Here is a 16,749-nt window from a genome sequence, read left to right on the forward strand (position 1 = left end):
AGATAAAATTAAACAAATAATTTTACATTAGAAAATTGACTATGAACATGTAATGCATAGCGCAACTAGGACAAATAACATTATACAATATATCTTACTATATAGGTGCACTACTTGTGTTATGTATTGAGTATGACCCAAAAAGAGAATAATATTTTCTTGCAAAAACAATGTGCGTGTTAGCTAAATGGTACTATAAGTTAATGTGTAGTGATGTAGTGTCTCTGGTTGCTTTCCTTTTTCTCCGTTTCTTACTAAACATGGATTCGCAGCAGGTACAAATTACTCACATTGTTGATGCCAATATGAAAGAAAAACGTCGCATAATTCCAAACGGTTATTTTCACGCAATTTTTGGAATTATACGAAATGAAGTAATTAATGAAATGAGTGGGGACAAATAGGGAAAAGAAAAAAGAAAGATGCGGACTTTTTACAATGACAGACAGTGCCATCAAATTCACATATGTCAGTGGCACATCGATGTTCGAGCCTCATCTAACTTCAAACTGCAAAGTTTCCGCTCTCCCTCTGTCACGCGCTCAATTGAAGACTAACAAAAAGGAAATAACAGAACGAAACAAAACTGAGGGGTAAAATAGGAAGATCCAGAAAAAGAAACCAAGATCCATTTTCAGTGAAGATCCAAAAAAATGAATAGAAGAGAATAATAATCTAATAGTTGATGTATGAACTATATATATTTCCATGAATGTTGTTCAAATCAGAAATCACATTATAACTCAGCTAATTAACTAATTACAAAGCAATAATGAAATCTAGTATCTATAATAATGTATAAGAGATTCAAAATTTGTGAAAGTAATTTGGAAGAATCAAGAGTCACCATGCTTGTGCCAGCAAACTAACATGGCAACACAGCGCCTCATGATGTAGAACCTTGCTTTGTGTTCTTTGGCTATATTGGTGCATTTGCGACCGATGGATGACGTGTTCTTCTGCGAGAAGCTTCTTTGAAGATTGTTGTTGTTATTGCACTTGGAAGAAGATGAGGAACTCTTGTGTGATATGCTTCTCATGAGAAGAGGAGAGTTTGAGGTGCTGCTTCTTGTTGAGCAACTCCGAGAGAACTTGGAACTTGTTGCTTCCTTCTGCTTTGACACCTTCCATTTTCCATCCATCATAACAAACCAGAATTCTGGATTCTTCTACAATCACACTTTATAAGCCTTCAAAGAGATCATCAATGCTTCCTAATTCTACCACTCATCCCTCTGTTTATATAGCCACACATATATATACACATATGTACGCTCCTTAGCTTATAGATTATATTAAACATTTGCTTTATATTAAAATTCGGTTATATAATTAATTATTATGTATTTAACTATATAAATTTAATTTTGATAATAAATTTATATTGTTAATACATTAAAATTAAACTCTTAAACATATTTTTAAATATTAATTCATATTTTTCAAACTAAATATTCACATTTTCAAAATAAATAATCAAATTTATTTAGAATAATATAATATATTTTTTTGAATAATAATATAATTTTATACACAATAATTAATTAATAATTGATTTTTTATATATAGAATAAATTAAATTATAAAAAGAGTAAAGTACTAAATTGGTCTTATATGTTTGGGCGTAATCCTATTTTAGTCCTTAAAGTTTAAAGTGTCTAATTTGAATCCAAACAAGTTTTATTTAGCTTTAATGTAGTCCTACCGTAAGGTCAAAGTTAAATAATTAATGGAATATCTTTCATGAGACAAGAACAAGGTCATAATCTAAAAAATAAGTACAAACTCTAGAAGTACAAAATAAACCGTGGATGCATTAATATATTTATTTATTATTTTTTTGACAATTTAAATGAAATATTCTCTATATATATAGAACTAAGGAGAATGATAAATAAATATATTAGCATCCATGGTTGATTTTGTGCCTCTGGAACTTGTAATTATTTTCTAGATTATCGACATTGTTCTTGTACTGTTATTATATAGGATATTCCATTAATTATTTAACTTTGACCTCACGGTAGGACTACATTACATCTCTAATAGAAGGAAGGAAATGTTGTCTGGTGTTTCTCATATTCCTTTTACTAGTGACCTAGACAAATACTTGGGAGTGAACCTTAATCATTCTTGAGTTGCTAGGTCTGTTTTTTCGGACTCTTTAGAGAAAATCAAGAATAGGCTGGCTAGTTGGAAAGGTCGATTTCTTAACAGAGCAGGCAGGTTTTGCTTAATTAAATTTATTGCTTCTTCTCTTCCTATTTACCAGATGCAAGTGACTCTTTTTCCTACTTCAATTTGTCGAAAGATTGATTATGTGCTTAGACAATTCTTGTGGAAAGGAAAGGTGGGGGAGCGTTGCTTAAGCTTGGTCAAGTGGAGCAAAGTTGTCGCTCCAAAAAAATATGGAGGTTTGGGAATTAGAGATACTCAATGTGTGAATTTTATTTTATTGAGAAAACTTGTTTGGCAATTACTGCATAATAAAGATAAGCTTTGGATAAGGATTATGTTGGCAAAATATTTATTTGGGGTTCTTGCTTTTCACCCAATTTTTCTAATAATATTTCAAGCACTTGGCGAGCAATTTATAAGACAATTAAAAAGTTTCGTGATGGTTTTGAATGGTGTATAGGCATGATGTCTCAATCCTTTTGGTATCATGCTTGGCGACCATCTGGAATGCTAGCTCCTTTGGTTCCTTTTGTGCACATTTCTGATTCTCTCTTGAAGCTAGAAGATGTCTGGCACCATGGACATTGGCGGTGAGATATGCTTTGCATAATGATTTCGGAAGAAATTAAACTTGATTTAATGCTATTTGATCCTATCAAGCAAGCAGGAGATAAAACAGGTTGGTTTTGGACAAACTCAAATACTCTCACCTACTCGACTAAAAGCGGGTATGAGTGGCTATTGAAGAAGAAATTTGGGTAGAATGATAATGAAAATTGGCTTTGGCTTTGGCACTTGAGAATACCGGAGAAGATAAAGTGTCTGCTCTGACTTTACCTCAACAACGGAGTTCCCACAGCTAGCTACCGGTTTCAAAGAGGTCTTGCTACTTTTGATTTTTGTCAGAAATGTTATCTTACTCTAGAGGATATTGACCATTGCTTTAGAACTTGCCAAAAAGCTTGTCAGATTTGGATTAGCTTAAATTTGGGAATGACCGCTGTAGATTCTGGTTTGGATTTTGTGTCTTGGATTCGGTCTAACCTCAACAAAAATGAGTTCCTCTTTGTAGCGGCCTTTTGGTGGATTTGGAGGGATAGGAACAATGACATCTTCCATCAAGATGATCCATGGAATAGGGAGAAAATTGTTCACTAGGCTGAACATGCTGCTCGAGATTTCTCCAATGTCATTACCACCCAAAAACATATTACTCCTTCCTCTTTGTAATATAATTGAGAACCACCTCCGATAAATGTCTATAAAGTAAATTGCGATGCAAGTATTTTTTAAAATGAGCAATTAGCTGGCTTTGGGTGTATTATTAGAGACAGCATGGAAATTTGGATAAAAGGTTGTTCTGCCAGTATGCCTCTTTCTAGTGTTCTCTGTTGTGAGCTTCATGCTATTTGGAGAGGGCTTGTTATGGCTTGGGATTGCGAGTGCAAATAGATCATATGTGAAACTGATAATCTTGATGCGTTTCTTCTTGTTTCGCGAGACACAACCAGCATGATTAGGATTTACTTTGATCTGCTTGACAAAATTAAAGAGATGCTCCAGCGTAATTGGATAGTTACGATAGTACTCATTCAGCGCACAGCAAATAGAGTGACTGATTTAATGGCTAAGACGGCTGCTTTTAACAAGCATGTGTACTTGGAGTGGTTGCTGCCCTTTAATAGTTTAGACATTATTATTAGAGAGGAGTCCAACTCTTTTTCTTAGGTCCTTTTTTTATGTTATTTTCAATCACAAAAAAATATTTTAAATTCAAATATAATATTTTAAATTTTAAAAACCAAAATAAAATTACTCTCAAATATAGGAAACCAATTTAATATTTATTCTATCAAAAAAATATTCCAATTGAAAGAATAGACATCAAAAATTGCCATGTAAGTATTTGCGTGTGGTGTATTAGTTTTTGGATATTTTATTTTGATGAAGAATATTATTTGTATATCAAAATCAGTTATTAAAATTAATTATCAATATGTTTGTGTATAAATATATGTGTGATTTAATTTATTTTTAATGTATATTTATATTTTAATATATATTTTATACTAATGATTAATTTTAGTCTTTAATATCTTATTTTAATATACACGTCATATAATTGTATTTTGATTTATAACTAAATGAGTAATTTATTCTAATATAATATAAACAAATAAAATTGGACATATTTTCTGCCACACCCACTCAGAAAAAGATCTTGAGATTCTATGGAATAAGATGCCTAACATATTATTATAAGCATATAATAAGACTGTGTTCAATATATATATATGTGATAATTATAAATATTCATGTGGCTATGCATATGTATACACGTATATATTTACTGTTTAGTAGTCCTTGTTTAATTAAAACACTGTGTTCTAGGCCATTTTTGCAGAGCGTGGTGGCTGGTGGGACTAGCTACTGATACACGAGACTATGTCCAATGGTCCAATGCATTCTCATGGATTAGATAAGCAATGATTCTTACTTATCCGGTGACACAAATCTTGTACGGTTCCCAAATGGGGACTCACTAGACACTAATTAAAATGCTGCCCTATACTTACCATATCTTATTAGCTGGTCCTCATGTGGAGCCTTGTGCGCCTAATTAACCCTGTTCCTCCATCAATACCTTGTTCCACTAATAATAGTATTAATAACTTTATTTTTAGTTTAATTGATGATCCAATTCATAATGTCACATTCATATATAACACTACACTATTGTATAGTGCCTTGTTTGCAGTTTAGTAGTCCAAAAAAAATAAATAAAGGCATGAGTCATGATTATGAGTATGATGAGATAGAGAATAATAAATAATGTATGTTCATCATGCGTCACTAATGAAATTCGATTTTGAATCTTGTTCTTTTCCTTTAAGGATTGGTGAAAATCTAAATCACATTATAGGATGCAATGATGCAAAACAAGACATACAATAATATATTATTCCTTTGATGATCTTTGTTCTCTATCTTTAAAAAAATTGAAGAAACATGTAAGGGGTTAATTAATTATAGCAAGTGGCTAATACGGTCAAATATCATGGAACTTTAATTTACTTCATGCTTCTTATGTCCATGAATTCGGTGCTAAAGCATCTTTTCTCATTTTCTTAATTATGTTTTTATTTTTATTTGCTCTATTTTTATTTCTCACTTTTGACCTATGCGTGAATTGATTCTATCCCTTCTATTGTTCATGCAAAGAAAACGCATCACCTACGTACTACAATACCTACAAATAAGTTTTGCTTATTTTGTGACCATCACTAATTATATATTGTTTATCATCATTAACTTAATAATTATTGTTTATTATAGGCTTCAATTCAAAGGCACATGCCATGGGAACTAACTAGCGTTTAGAGCAGTAGTTAGAATAGTGAGGCTATTTCTTTTTTTCAGATAGTATCTTTAGTTGTTTTTAATATCTCCTAATTTGATAAGTTAAAATTAATTTATTATGAATTTAAATTATATTTAAAAATTTATTATTGATTAATAAATTATTATATATATAAAATAAAATTTAAATATTTAATATATAATTATTTAAACAAATGAGTAAATTAACTATTCGATTAATTATAAATTAACTATTGATGTGATAATTTATTTATTTATTTATTTTTTGTCTTCTGAATTTAATATTTTTCAACTGGAGAGCCCTGCTGAGTTTACCATGTGCTAATGTGCGGCAATTGATTAAAATTTTTGTTATAATAATATTTTTTAATGGATATTTTCGCCGCTCTGAATCCTGATCATAGTACTGCAGTTATGACAGACTTTCGTTAAAGAAATAATTAAATCAACAAGAGGAAAAGAAAAATAGAAGATAAAATTTTGAAAATGAAGCAAGGCATATGAAAGTGAAATGGGTGGTCTAAAAGGAATCTAAGGATTTGGAAACAAACTTTTGTTACGAAGATAGTAATAATTTGACCGGTCATATATATTATTAAAGAAATAAAAAAAAAAAAAACCTTTTAAGAGTCACATGCATCTAAGCATGATTATCATTGGTAAACAAAATTAGTGATAGAAAATTAGAAAGTACATGATACACAGCAATTTTATTGCTAGTAGGGCATGCAAGAACTATTTGAGTCAATGTGAAAGCGAAGATTGTTGACTGGTATGCACGCCGGTGAAAAATTCGAGCCTGCTGTGATGCTTTCTGAAAAATTCAGTACTCAATTTATTATGCAATTAGGTTGGTCAAAACATGACGTGGATGGTCAAACATCATGTCACGTGGATTGCTGTGGTTGGTGTAAAATATTCTCACCCCAAAAAATTCTTCACAAGTTTGCAGAAATATATCATTTCACAGTATGTATTGGACTTTTAGTGATATACCCATATCTAACTTATATTATGTATATATTAAAAATTAATATAAATTAATTATTTATATAAAATATGTATTAAAAATATATAAAATAATGCATATATGTATATATCAATGGATAATTAGTTAATCACTAATTTGATTATTAATTTTTAGTATGTACAGAATATTTTTAATTTATTTTTTTATTATTTTATCGTTAAAATATATTATAGATTTGAAGTGAGATAAAGCATTATTATACTTATACGGTATTAATTTTTGAATATTGAAATGATTTTTTTTTGCCATTATATATTTTCGTAGATGTGAATTTGGGTTTTTACATATAATAATGTAATCTATTTTACAATGCATAATGAAAATATGAAAAGGATTTATCTATAATTTTATTTGTTAAAATACCTTTTACCAATATATATATAATCCATAAAAAATATTTTGTAATGTATAAGATTTAAATCCATTACTTTTTAATTTAAACATAAAATATTTACCTTCTTAGTTCACATCATATTTGCTATCAATATACATATTTCATTAATAAATACATTGATGATTATTATAATATTATTGGTGGCTACTAATAAACTATAATTCAAGTAACATAATCTTTTAATATTCATCTAAAAATCACAAATTTAAGTCTTCTTCCTAACTAAAAAAAATAATTACTGGTGGCCATATCGGATGGGGATGAGCCCCACATGTGGACATGTGAAGTGCACAAGCGATGGTCAGGTCCAGAAGATAGAACTTCCCTCTATAACTCTACCATTTATTCGAAAACACCCTATAGTTCCCACGGTTCTATGCATTAATTAATTTTCAGTTTTTTCCCATATATATTTAAGTTAATTTGTGGACAAGAATATACGTAAGAGTAAAGATTATTTGAAATTGTCCGGTGTTAAGTTTCGTCATACTTACCAACTACTAAATTAATTACGAGCAGACAGATTCTGTATGAATATAATGTGGGGGAAGTTTACTTTCTTTGACTAGGATATATATCACAATAGGAATATGCGTGGGGAAGATCTATTATTACTAACCGCTGAAAGGGATTGAACTTGAGTAGCAAGGTTTCTTTGCTATACTATGTATTACATATAATCGGTACTTAAATTACCAAGTCAATTAAAAAACTAAATTAGTTATGACTAGTTAAAAGAAGTACAGAGTTAGTTAAATTATCATTTCTATATATAAAGGAATGATTAATTGAATCAATAACAAATTAATTTTATATTTATACAATATTTCTTGTACTTTTGTATTCTTTTTTTCTTTGCTCTTATTTAACATTGTATCAGAAGCTATTTTTTCTTGAATATTCTGCAAGCATTTTTTTTTTTTTGAATCTTCCATAAACATTCTATTTTTTTTAAGTGTTTTAGAAATATTAATATTTTAGTAATTTTAATCATTAATTTTCATTATAACATATATATAGTTAAAATTAACTATTAAAATAAATAGAACATCAATGTTTTTGAAATATTTAAAAAATTTTAAAATATTTTTTGTCAATTGAATCGCACAGCCTCTAATTTTAGATATGGGTCATACACCACATATTCACACAACAGAGTCACACACACTATATAAATAATTAAATATGTACTATGAATTCTTAGACAACATCCAACTGTAGTTGGGACTTAAACCATCAAAGTTTTTGTTCTATCCACGTATTAGTCTTTAAATTTGTCTTTTAAATTATATTCGCATTTTGATCTTAATTTTGTGCTTTTAAATTATTCAATTATGTCATTTGTGACTCACACGTTAGTCTTTGATCTGCTTCTGTTACAGAACCGTTAACGATAAGCTAAAATAGATTGATGAGTGAATATTTTTATCTAAATTTACTCCATAAAGACTAACTCTTAAGTAAAATAAAGATTGTATTTTAAATGTTTTATTGGAAGCAAATTTAGGTTAAAAAAATTCAATTACCATTTTAGATAACGGTTAAAAAAATTAGTTGAATAGCTGTTAGTTCATTATTGACAATTATATAACAATAAAAAAGGTTAGATTGAAGCTCAGTTGTGTAAACAACTTAAATTAAATAAGCTCTTTTAGAAAAAAGACTTTAAAATATAAGGACTTTTTTATTGATAGTTATAGAAGTACTTATTTTAAAATTGTAACGATTAAATAAATAACTCAAAAAATACAACTTTTTTATACAAGAAAATGAAAATTAAAATAACGATGATAACAAATACTTTTTAATATTAAATGTTTACATAACCTAATCACTAAAATTACAATCGTTTAGACAATTAATTTTTTATTTGCTCTTTTATGAGTTTTATTTTTTAGACAATTAGTTCTTCTATTTCACCTTCATCTATAATAGTGTTTTTGTATGTGGTGAATAGTAATAAAATTTTAAGGAAAAGTATGAGGAGCTAATAAAATATTTATACAATGTGTACAATGGAGGTTTATGAAGTATTAGAGATATAACAATTAGGGTTACCTTTTCTCATCAGCGAAACTTTTGGGATGAGTTGTGTCATGACATGGTATTAGAGCGCTAGAGCCGAAATGTCAAAAGTTCGATTCTTGGTGAATCCCAAAATCAGTTTAAGCGTTTGCTGTTTTATTGTGTATGATATGATAGGTTAATATAAAAAAAACAAATATAAAATATGTGTCAATGTATATTTTGTTGTTATTTCTTTTTTATTTTTTTTTACTCCTATTAGCCTCCTCCTTTATTGGGGTCAAGAACTTGTTATAACTAACTATAAAAATAATAACAAGTTATATAAAAATAAAACCACATGTGAAAAAAATAAAATTAAAATTGAGATTTCATATCCCACACAATTAAATACAAATTTAATAACAAAAATAGAATGATAAAATGATAAAAAAAAATAACTGAAAGGAATATATATAGTAGGTGGTTTATTTTAAAATGGTGATGGAAGATCAATACTTTTAACAAATGAATCATTAAGTAAAAATGGTGGTGGAAAGTCATTATTTCTAAGAGATAAAACTTTGTATGAAAATGGTAGTAGAGAACCAGTATTTTCAACAAAAATAAAAAATATTTTTTGAGAGCCAAGAATAAAAGTAATTTTTTTTATTTTGAAGTCAATTTTTTTTAGAAAAATAAAAAATGACTTATCAAAAAAGAGAAGTCATATATTTTTATTTTTTTAAAAAGATGTGAATTAACATTTAAAAAAATTAATTTTTTTTAATAATACCAAACATGCCTATTATAACTTTTTATAATTAAAAAAAAAAACTTCTGTTATTTTTCAAATGAATTCTGAGACCCGAGTGTAACTTTAACAGATAATATGAGTATTAACCAATGTTCTGAAAATCGGACCGGACCGGCCGGTTCGACCGGTATAACTGCGAACCGGCACTGCAAGCGGTCTGGTCCTTATCTGAAAATCGCAGAGAGAAGAACCGCTCAAGAACCGGCAAACCGGTCAAAAACCGGCCGGTTGGACCGAACCGGTGACCGGCCGATTATGCATCTTTCACTAAACGACGCCGTTTTACGTTTAAAAAAAAAAAAAAACAAACCCGACCCGACCCGCCCGTGGAGCACCCCACCCCCCTTTCTTCCCCCGAGCCCCGACCCCATTCATTCATCAATCATCATCTGAATCATCTCCAATGGAGAAGAAGAACCCTAGCGGCGCTGCCTGAAGCCCTGTCGCCATCCCTCGCCCCCGTGGTGTCGCCATCCTCAGCTCCAGCAACCCTCCAATCTCCATCGTCGCCTGGTTCCTGCCCAGTAGCCCTCAATTTCGATCGTCTTCATCTTCTCAAGTCTCAACACCAGCACGCAGTAGCCTCTCATCGGCGGTCCTCAACAGTCAACACCGGTAGCCCTCCATCGACCCCAGGTGAGTGACTCGTCCTCTGCTCATTTCTCTTTATCCTTCGCCTTGTCCTCTGTAAACTGAACTAAACTTAGACCTCTGCTCATGTTCTCTTTCTCTTTGTCCTCAATGTGAACTGAACTTAGACCTCGGCTTAATTTTCTGATTTTAATTTCCGATTTCAATTCCTGTGAACTTGCTCTTTGTGAACTGTGCATTTTCTGTGAACTGAACTGAACTGTGCATTTTCTGCTCTATTTTGTGAACTGAACTGTGCATTTTCTGCTCTATTTTGCAGCTTAATTCCTCTTTGTTGCACAATTTCTATTTGTTGGTTAATTTGTGTTTGGTCTTCTGCTCTATTTTGTGAACTGAACTGTGCAGCTCAATTTGTGTTCGGTGAACTTGCTCTGTGCATTTTCTGATTTCAATTTCTGATTTCAATTCCTGTGAACTTGCTCTTTGTGAACTGTGCATTTTCTGTGAACTGAACTAAACTGTGCATTTTCTGCTCTATTTTGTGAACTGAACTGTGCATTTTCTGCTCTATTTTGCAGCTTAATTCCTCTTTGTTGCACAATTTCTATTTGTTGGTCAATTTGTGTTTGGTCCTCTGCTCTATTTTTTGCTCTATTTTGTGAACTGAACTGTGCATTTCCTGCTCAATTTGTGTTCGGTGAACTTGCTCTGTGCATTTTCTGATTTCAATTTCTGATTTCAATTCCTGTGAACTTGCTCTTTGTCAACTGTGCATTTTCTGTGAACTGAACTGAACTGTGCATTTTGCCATTTTCTGCTCTATTTTGTGAACTGAACTGTGCATTTTCTGCTCTATTTTGCAGCTTAATTCCTCTTTGTTGCACAATTTCTATTTGTTGGTCAATTTGTGTTTGGTCCTCTGCTCTATTTTCTGCTCTATTTTGTGAACTGAACTGTGCATTTCCTGCTGAATTTGTGTTCGGTGAACTTGCTCTGTGCATTTTCTGATTTCAATTCCTGTGAACTTGCTCTTTGTGAACTGTGCATTTTCTATGAACTTCGTTCCTCTGCTCAATTTCTATTTGACTGTTTGTTAGTTGGCAATTAGCATAAGAAATTAATAATCTGAAAAGTAAGTGGCTGTGTTTGTTCATTGTGTTGTGTTGTATTGTGTTGTGTTGTTTAATTTCATACATGTTTTATTAATTTCAGTTATGGAAGATAGTATTAATCAAGAAGCAACTGTTGATAACAATGCTTCTGTGAATAATAACATGTCTGCCGATACTCCTATTCCGAATGATGCTGCTAATCCTAATTCCCGTAGTGCTAACGATAGTCATTCACAAGGTTCTTCTAACCTTAGGGGAAAAACAGATTTAGCTTGGAAATATGTTGCTTTACAACACGTGAATGGAAAACCACAATATCAATGTTTATTTTGTCTACAAGTTTTCAATGGAGGTGGAATTCACAGGATGAAGAAACATCTAGCAAAGATTACTGGAGACGTGAAAAAATGTCCTAAAGTTCCATATGATGTGGAAAAACAGATGGAAAGTTTGTTGAAAGATATTCAGGCCAGCAAAAAGAAAAGAAAAGTAAGTTTTGGTGAAGAGGGTGGTGATGAGGTAGAGGATGCAATTGATGAGGCAATAGCTCAAGAAGAACAGGAACAGCAGCGTACCTCGAGTCAGCAAGGAGTTGGAGGCGATCCAAAGAAAAAAGCCAAAGTCATTCCTCATTTGTTTGCACCAAGAACAACTCCAGGAGCTCAACCAAGTATTAAAAGTGTTATGCAAAACAAAGAGGCGATACACGAGGTTGATAAACGATTTGCTCGGTGGCTTTTGGATTGTAAAATTCCATTTAATGCTGTGATGTCACCATATTTCCAAGATATGTTAGATGGTATTGCTGGTATTGGACCTGGTTACAAGGGGCCTTCTTATGATAAGTTAAGGGTTCATTTGTTGGCTGATCTTAAAAGAGAAAGTCAAATGCTAGTTGATAGTTATAGGAGTGCATGGAAGGAAACTGGATGTACCCTCATGGCTGATGGTTGGACAGATCAAAGACAAAGAACGTTAATCAATTTCTTGGTGTATTGTTCTAAAGGTTTGTGCTTTTGAAATCAGTAGATGCTTCCAGTATGGTAAAAAATGCTTCACACTTGTGTACTTTGTTTTCTGAGGTGATTGAATGGATTGGCCTAAATAATATTGTGCATGTTGTGACTGACAATGCAGCCAATTATGTTGTTGCTGGTAGGCTTATCAATAGAAAATATGATAATATCTATTGGTCACCATGTGCTGCTCATTGCCTTAATCTTATTTTAAAAGATATAAGTAGCATGGCGCATATTTCTAACCTTGCAACTCGTGCTTCAAAGATCACAGTATTTGTGTACAATCATACGATTTTCTTATCTTGGCTAAGAGAAAGACCTAAGTGGAGAGAAATTGTACGTCCTGGTGCAACCCGGTTTGCAACTGTGTTTATTACATTGAAGAGCATCTTTGACCGTAAAAAGGAGTTGCAACAATTGGTTGTAGATTCAATTTTCACTGATCACAAATTAGGAAGGAGTGCTACTGGTAGAGCTGTGAGTGCTATTATTCTGGATGCAAAATTTTGGGACGATTGCTTTACTGTATGTAAACTTGTGAGCCCTCTGATTTACTTGCTGAGGGTTGTTGATGCTGATGACCCCCCATCTTTGGGGTATGTTTATGAAGGAATGCTAAGGGCAGAAGATGCAATTAAGGAGATGTTTAGGCAATCCAAGACTGCATATCAGCCGTACACAAATATTATCAACTCAAGATGGGACAAGCATTTGAAGAAAGATCTTCATGCGGCAGCTTACTTCCTGAATCCTAAATTCTTTTTTAATGAAAATTATAAAGAAGCACCTGATGTTATGCGAGGTTTGCTTGATCTTGTTACCTTGTATTGCAAGTGTAACAATTTGGATTCAGTTCAGGCAATGAAAGAAATACATTTATATAGAGATCGGAAGGAAAGTTTTGATAGACAAGAAGTTATTCCAGCTGCATCTGAACTTAAGCCTGGTAAGAATATGGTTGAATATTTGTTTTAACTTGTTTTATGCTCCTATGTTCTTAATTAATATCTTATAATATGTTATGGTTTTATAATTGGTAGATGAATGGTGGAGGTTATTCGGAGGCTCTGCTCTATGTCTACAAAAGATAGCTGTTCGCATTCTTAGCCAAGCATCTGCTTCTTCTGGGTGTGAGAGAAATTGGAGCCTTTTTGACCAGATTCATACAAAAAGAAGAAATAGATTGGAGCATGATAGACTGAATGACATTGTTTATGTTACCTATAATTTGCGTCTTAAATCCAGGTAATATATGTTTCATGAAATACTATATTGTTTCATTTGTAATCTTTATCATAATAAATTTGTAAATTATTAAATCTCCATATATTGTATTTAACTTTTTAGGAAGGAAAAAGAAACAAGAAAGCAAAAGACACAACATGATCCAATTGATTATGAAAGTATCAGTCAAGTTGACTTCTGGGTGACTGAAGAGGTTGTAGAGAAAGAACCTGATCTTCCTAGTAATGTGGATGACTTATTGCGTGAGTATAGTATATTTAGTTTCTAATGTTTTATTAGAATGTTGTTAGTTTATAATATAACGATAACATTTCTATTTTATTAGGTGAAATTGATGCTGATTTATATCAAAGTGGTGGTGGTAGTAGTGGTCTTTATGCTGCATCTCTTTCTTCTGCTGATCAGGGTGGGAATGAAGGTGAAGATCATCCCACCAAAGCAGATTTGCAACAAGTTCTTGTGGATTTTGATAATTGATAAACCATGATGTTGGGATTTAATATTTACATATGCTTTTATTACTATTTAACTTTTGAGTTTGGATTTTGATAAGATCATATGTATTTGGTTGATGATATTTTATGTAGTGTTTTTAATTTCGAAGATATTTTAAGATTTGTATCAGACTATAATTATATTTTAGGATGTGTATTTATAATTTATTTATTATTCTACTCTAAAACGGTTTTTCCGGTTGAACCATCGGTTGAACCGGTTAGACCAGTGAACCAGTAAACTAATGACTAGAGCGGTTTGATGATCGGTCCGATTTTCTGAACCTTGGTATTAACTCTTTCACACGCTGTAGCCGACTAGCCGTGATCTAACAGAGTTGGAGTGAATTTTATTTGAGTAACTAAATTTAATAAAAATCACTCTTTTGTTTTTTTTTGTCGGAGGTGGGCAGGGCCATTTTGTTTTTGTTTTATTTTTAGGTTAGCCAGTAGCTTTTTGGGGCTGGGCCAGTAGTGCAAACTGTCCATAAATTCGGCGTCCATATACCATATAACATGATGAACCCATTTAATCTGAGCCCAACTTATTCCATTTTAATGACTTAATGTAAGGTTTTGTCCCTGACACAAAAAAAAAAAAAAAAAAAACAAATATAAGGTTTTGTCAGCCTTACACAGTTCTACTCACTCTGAATATGAAATCTGAACATATTAGAAGTTAACCATTATATGCCGAAGAGCCTTAGCTCAGGTGGCATTTCCACCACTAAGGTCTAGAGTTCAAACTCTTTAGGATGCATTTGAGAAAAAAATGTGATAAATGTGTGAGGAGTGTGTAGGTGTGTTGTGTACTTTTATCAATACTTAAGAAAAGGAATCACATTGATTAGTTCTCTAAAACAAATTAACATATCTACTACCACTCTAGATTAGACAACTAACAAATATTTGTAAGGAGATCAACGAGTAATAATTCTTTTATCAATTTGTAAACTATTGAAGATTATGTTCCAATAATAGTTTGATTATACGTCAAGATATGATCATCATCATGATCTTCAATTATTAATAATCTAAGATAAAATTAGACTAGCAAGCCAGCTAGTTGAGTTTCTCAACTGATGATGACGCCTTAGCTTAGCCATATGATATTTCTACATATATATAGTTTAATTCCATTTGTATAGAACGATGGATCACCTTAGTTACATTCATGCCAAAATCCAAAACCAAGTTACACAGATAGCAAGGGTCAGTCATACACATACCTTAGCTTGATGCGTAATTTCAAGTTTTGATGCAAAGGTGGTAGCCATAATTTGCTGATGCAGCATCATCAAGATTCTCATAAATTCCTAATTTATCAGGGTTTGTGAATCTTGATGCTGCTGCACCCGCACATAATGACTGTGATAAATTAAAACACTAATTTGGATATATGATAATTCACACAATTCAGATGTATGTATATATATATAGAGGAACCCTTTTTGGACTAGACTATTAGCAGTCTCAAATATCCCGTGTGACAAGGCTTTTTTATATAGTGTTCTAATACCAAGCACCGAAAGTTGATTAAATAAGCAAAACGTAAAGCCTAAGATTATAGTTTGAGAAAAATAATAGTTCACGTATATATTAATCAGTGATTGGGATTAGAGTACAAGTAACATGACCATGAAGCGCGGAAAAATGGTTTAGATCTAATAAATTAATTGAAAATATGCAAATAGTATAGCAGTGGAACTAAGCATATGCAAAGAATATAAATTATAGCTAGAATGTGACCTTAATATTAGCAACATTCACAGCATAATAAGAGAAGACCTGCAGAGTTTAGACCTTATAGTTAATTTCCAATTTACTTCCAACAAATTAAATAATAACAGATGTTAATAAAGAATGGGTCATAACACACACTGCGGAATCTATGTTTAGCAGGAATCAGAGAGTACGAAATGTTTAAGACCAAGCTTACACGTTAAGCTAAATAATACTAGGGTATATCAGTGAATTGTGAAGTTGTGATGACATTGAATGTATCTATCTTACTGCTGAGCTATGCCACTAATTCGGATTGCGCGCTAAAATAATAAGTCCAAATAAATAAAATTGATCTATGCTTATAAATTAAAATACTATAAATCTACCTTTAAAAAATAAAAATATGTATCACTTGCTATATTGTATGTTGGAGAAAATATTTGGTCTTGTTCCTGAAATCAAGTTTTAATTTAGTTTTTAAAATTTTAATTGAACTAAATGTTCTTAAAATTTTTAAATTTTAAAAAATTTAATCACATTAATTCTATAGTGATTTCTATCACATAGTCAATTAAAAAGTTAAAAATTAAATTAAGTAGTTAAAATTTTAAAAATTAAATTAAAACTTAAATATAACTTCAATACATTAATTCCTATAATAATTAATTAAAAAATTTAAAAATTAAATTAAAGTAATTAAAACTAAAAAATTTAAAGACTAAATTAAAATAATTAAAACTTCAAAAATTAAAACTCCCG

At 31.2% G+C, this 16,749-nt stretch overlaps 2 protein-coding genes across 2 annotated transcripts; one reads left to right on the forward strand and one right to left on the reverse strand.

The window, feature by feature from the left end:
* Positions 1-660: 660 nt before the first annotated feature.
* On the reverse strand, positions 661-1,227 carry LOC130946791 (small polypeptide DEVIL 13-like). Its single transcript, XM_057875636.1, has one exon. It carries the CDS (start codon positions 1,143-1,145, stop codon positions 837-839), a length of 309 nt encoding a protein of 102 aa, XP_057731619.1. The 5' UTR covers positions 1,146-1,227; the 3' UTR covers positions 661-836.
* Positions 1,228-11,609: 10,382 nt separating this feature from the next.
* On the forward strand, positions 11,610-14,248 carry LOC130945673 (uncharacterized). Its single transcript, XM_057874375.1, has 5 exons — positions 11,610-12,513; positions 12,645-13,472; positions 13,567-13,771; positions 13,874-14,013; positions 14,097-14,248. The coding sequence occupies exons 1-5, from the start codon at positions 11,610-11,612 to the stop codon at positions 14,246-14,248; spliced, it is 2,229 nt and encodes a 742-aa protein (XP_057730358.1).
* Positions 14,249-16,749: the final 2,501 nt, after the last annotated feature.

Source organism: Arachis stenosperma, chromosome 8 (genome assembly GCF_014773155.1).
Source record: "Arachis stenosperma cultivar V10309 chromosome 8, arast.V10309.gnm1.PFL2, whole genome shotgun sequence".
Taxonomy (NCBI): Eukaryota; Viridiplantae; Streptophyta; class Magnoliopsida; order Fabales; family Fabaceae; genus Arachis; species Arachis stenosperma.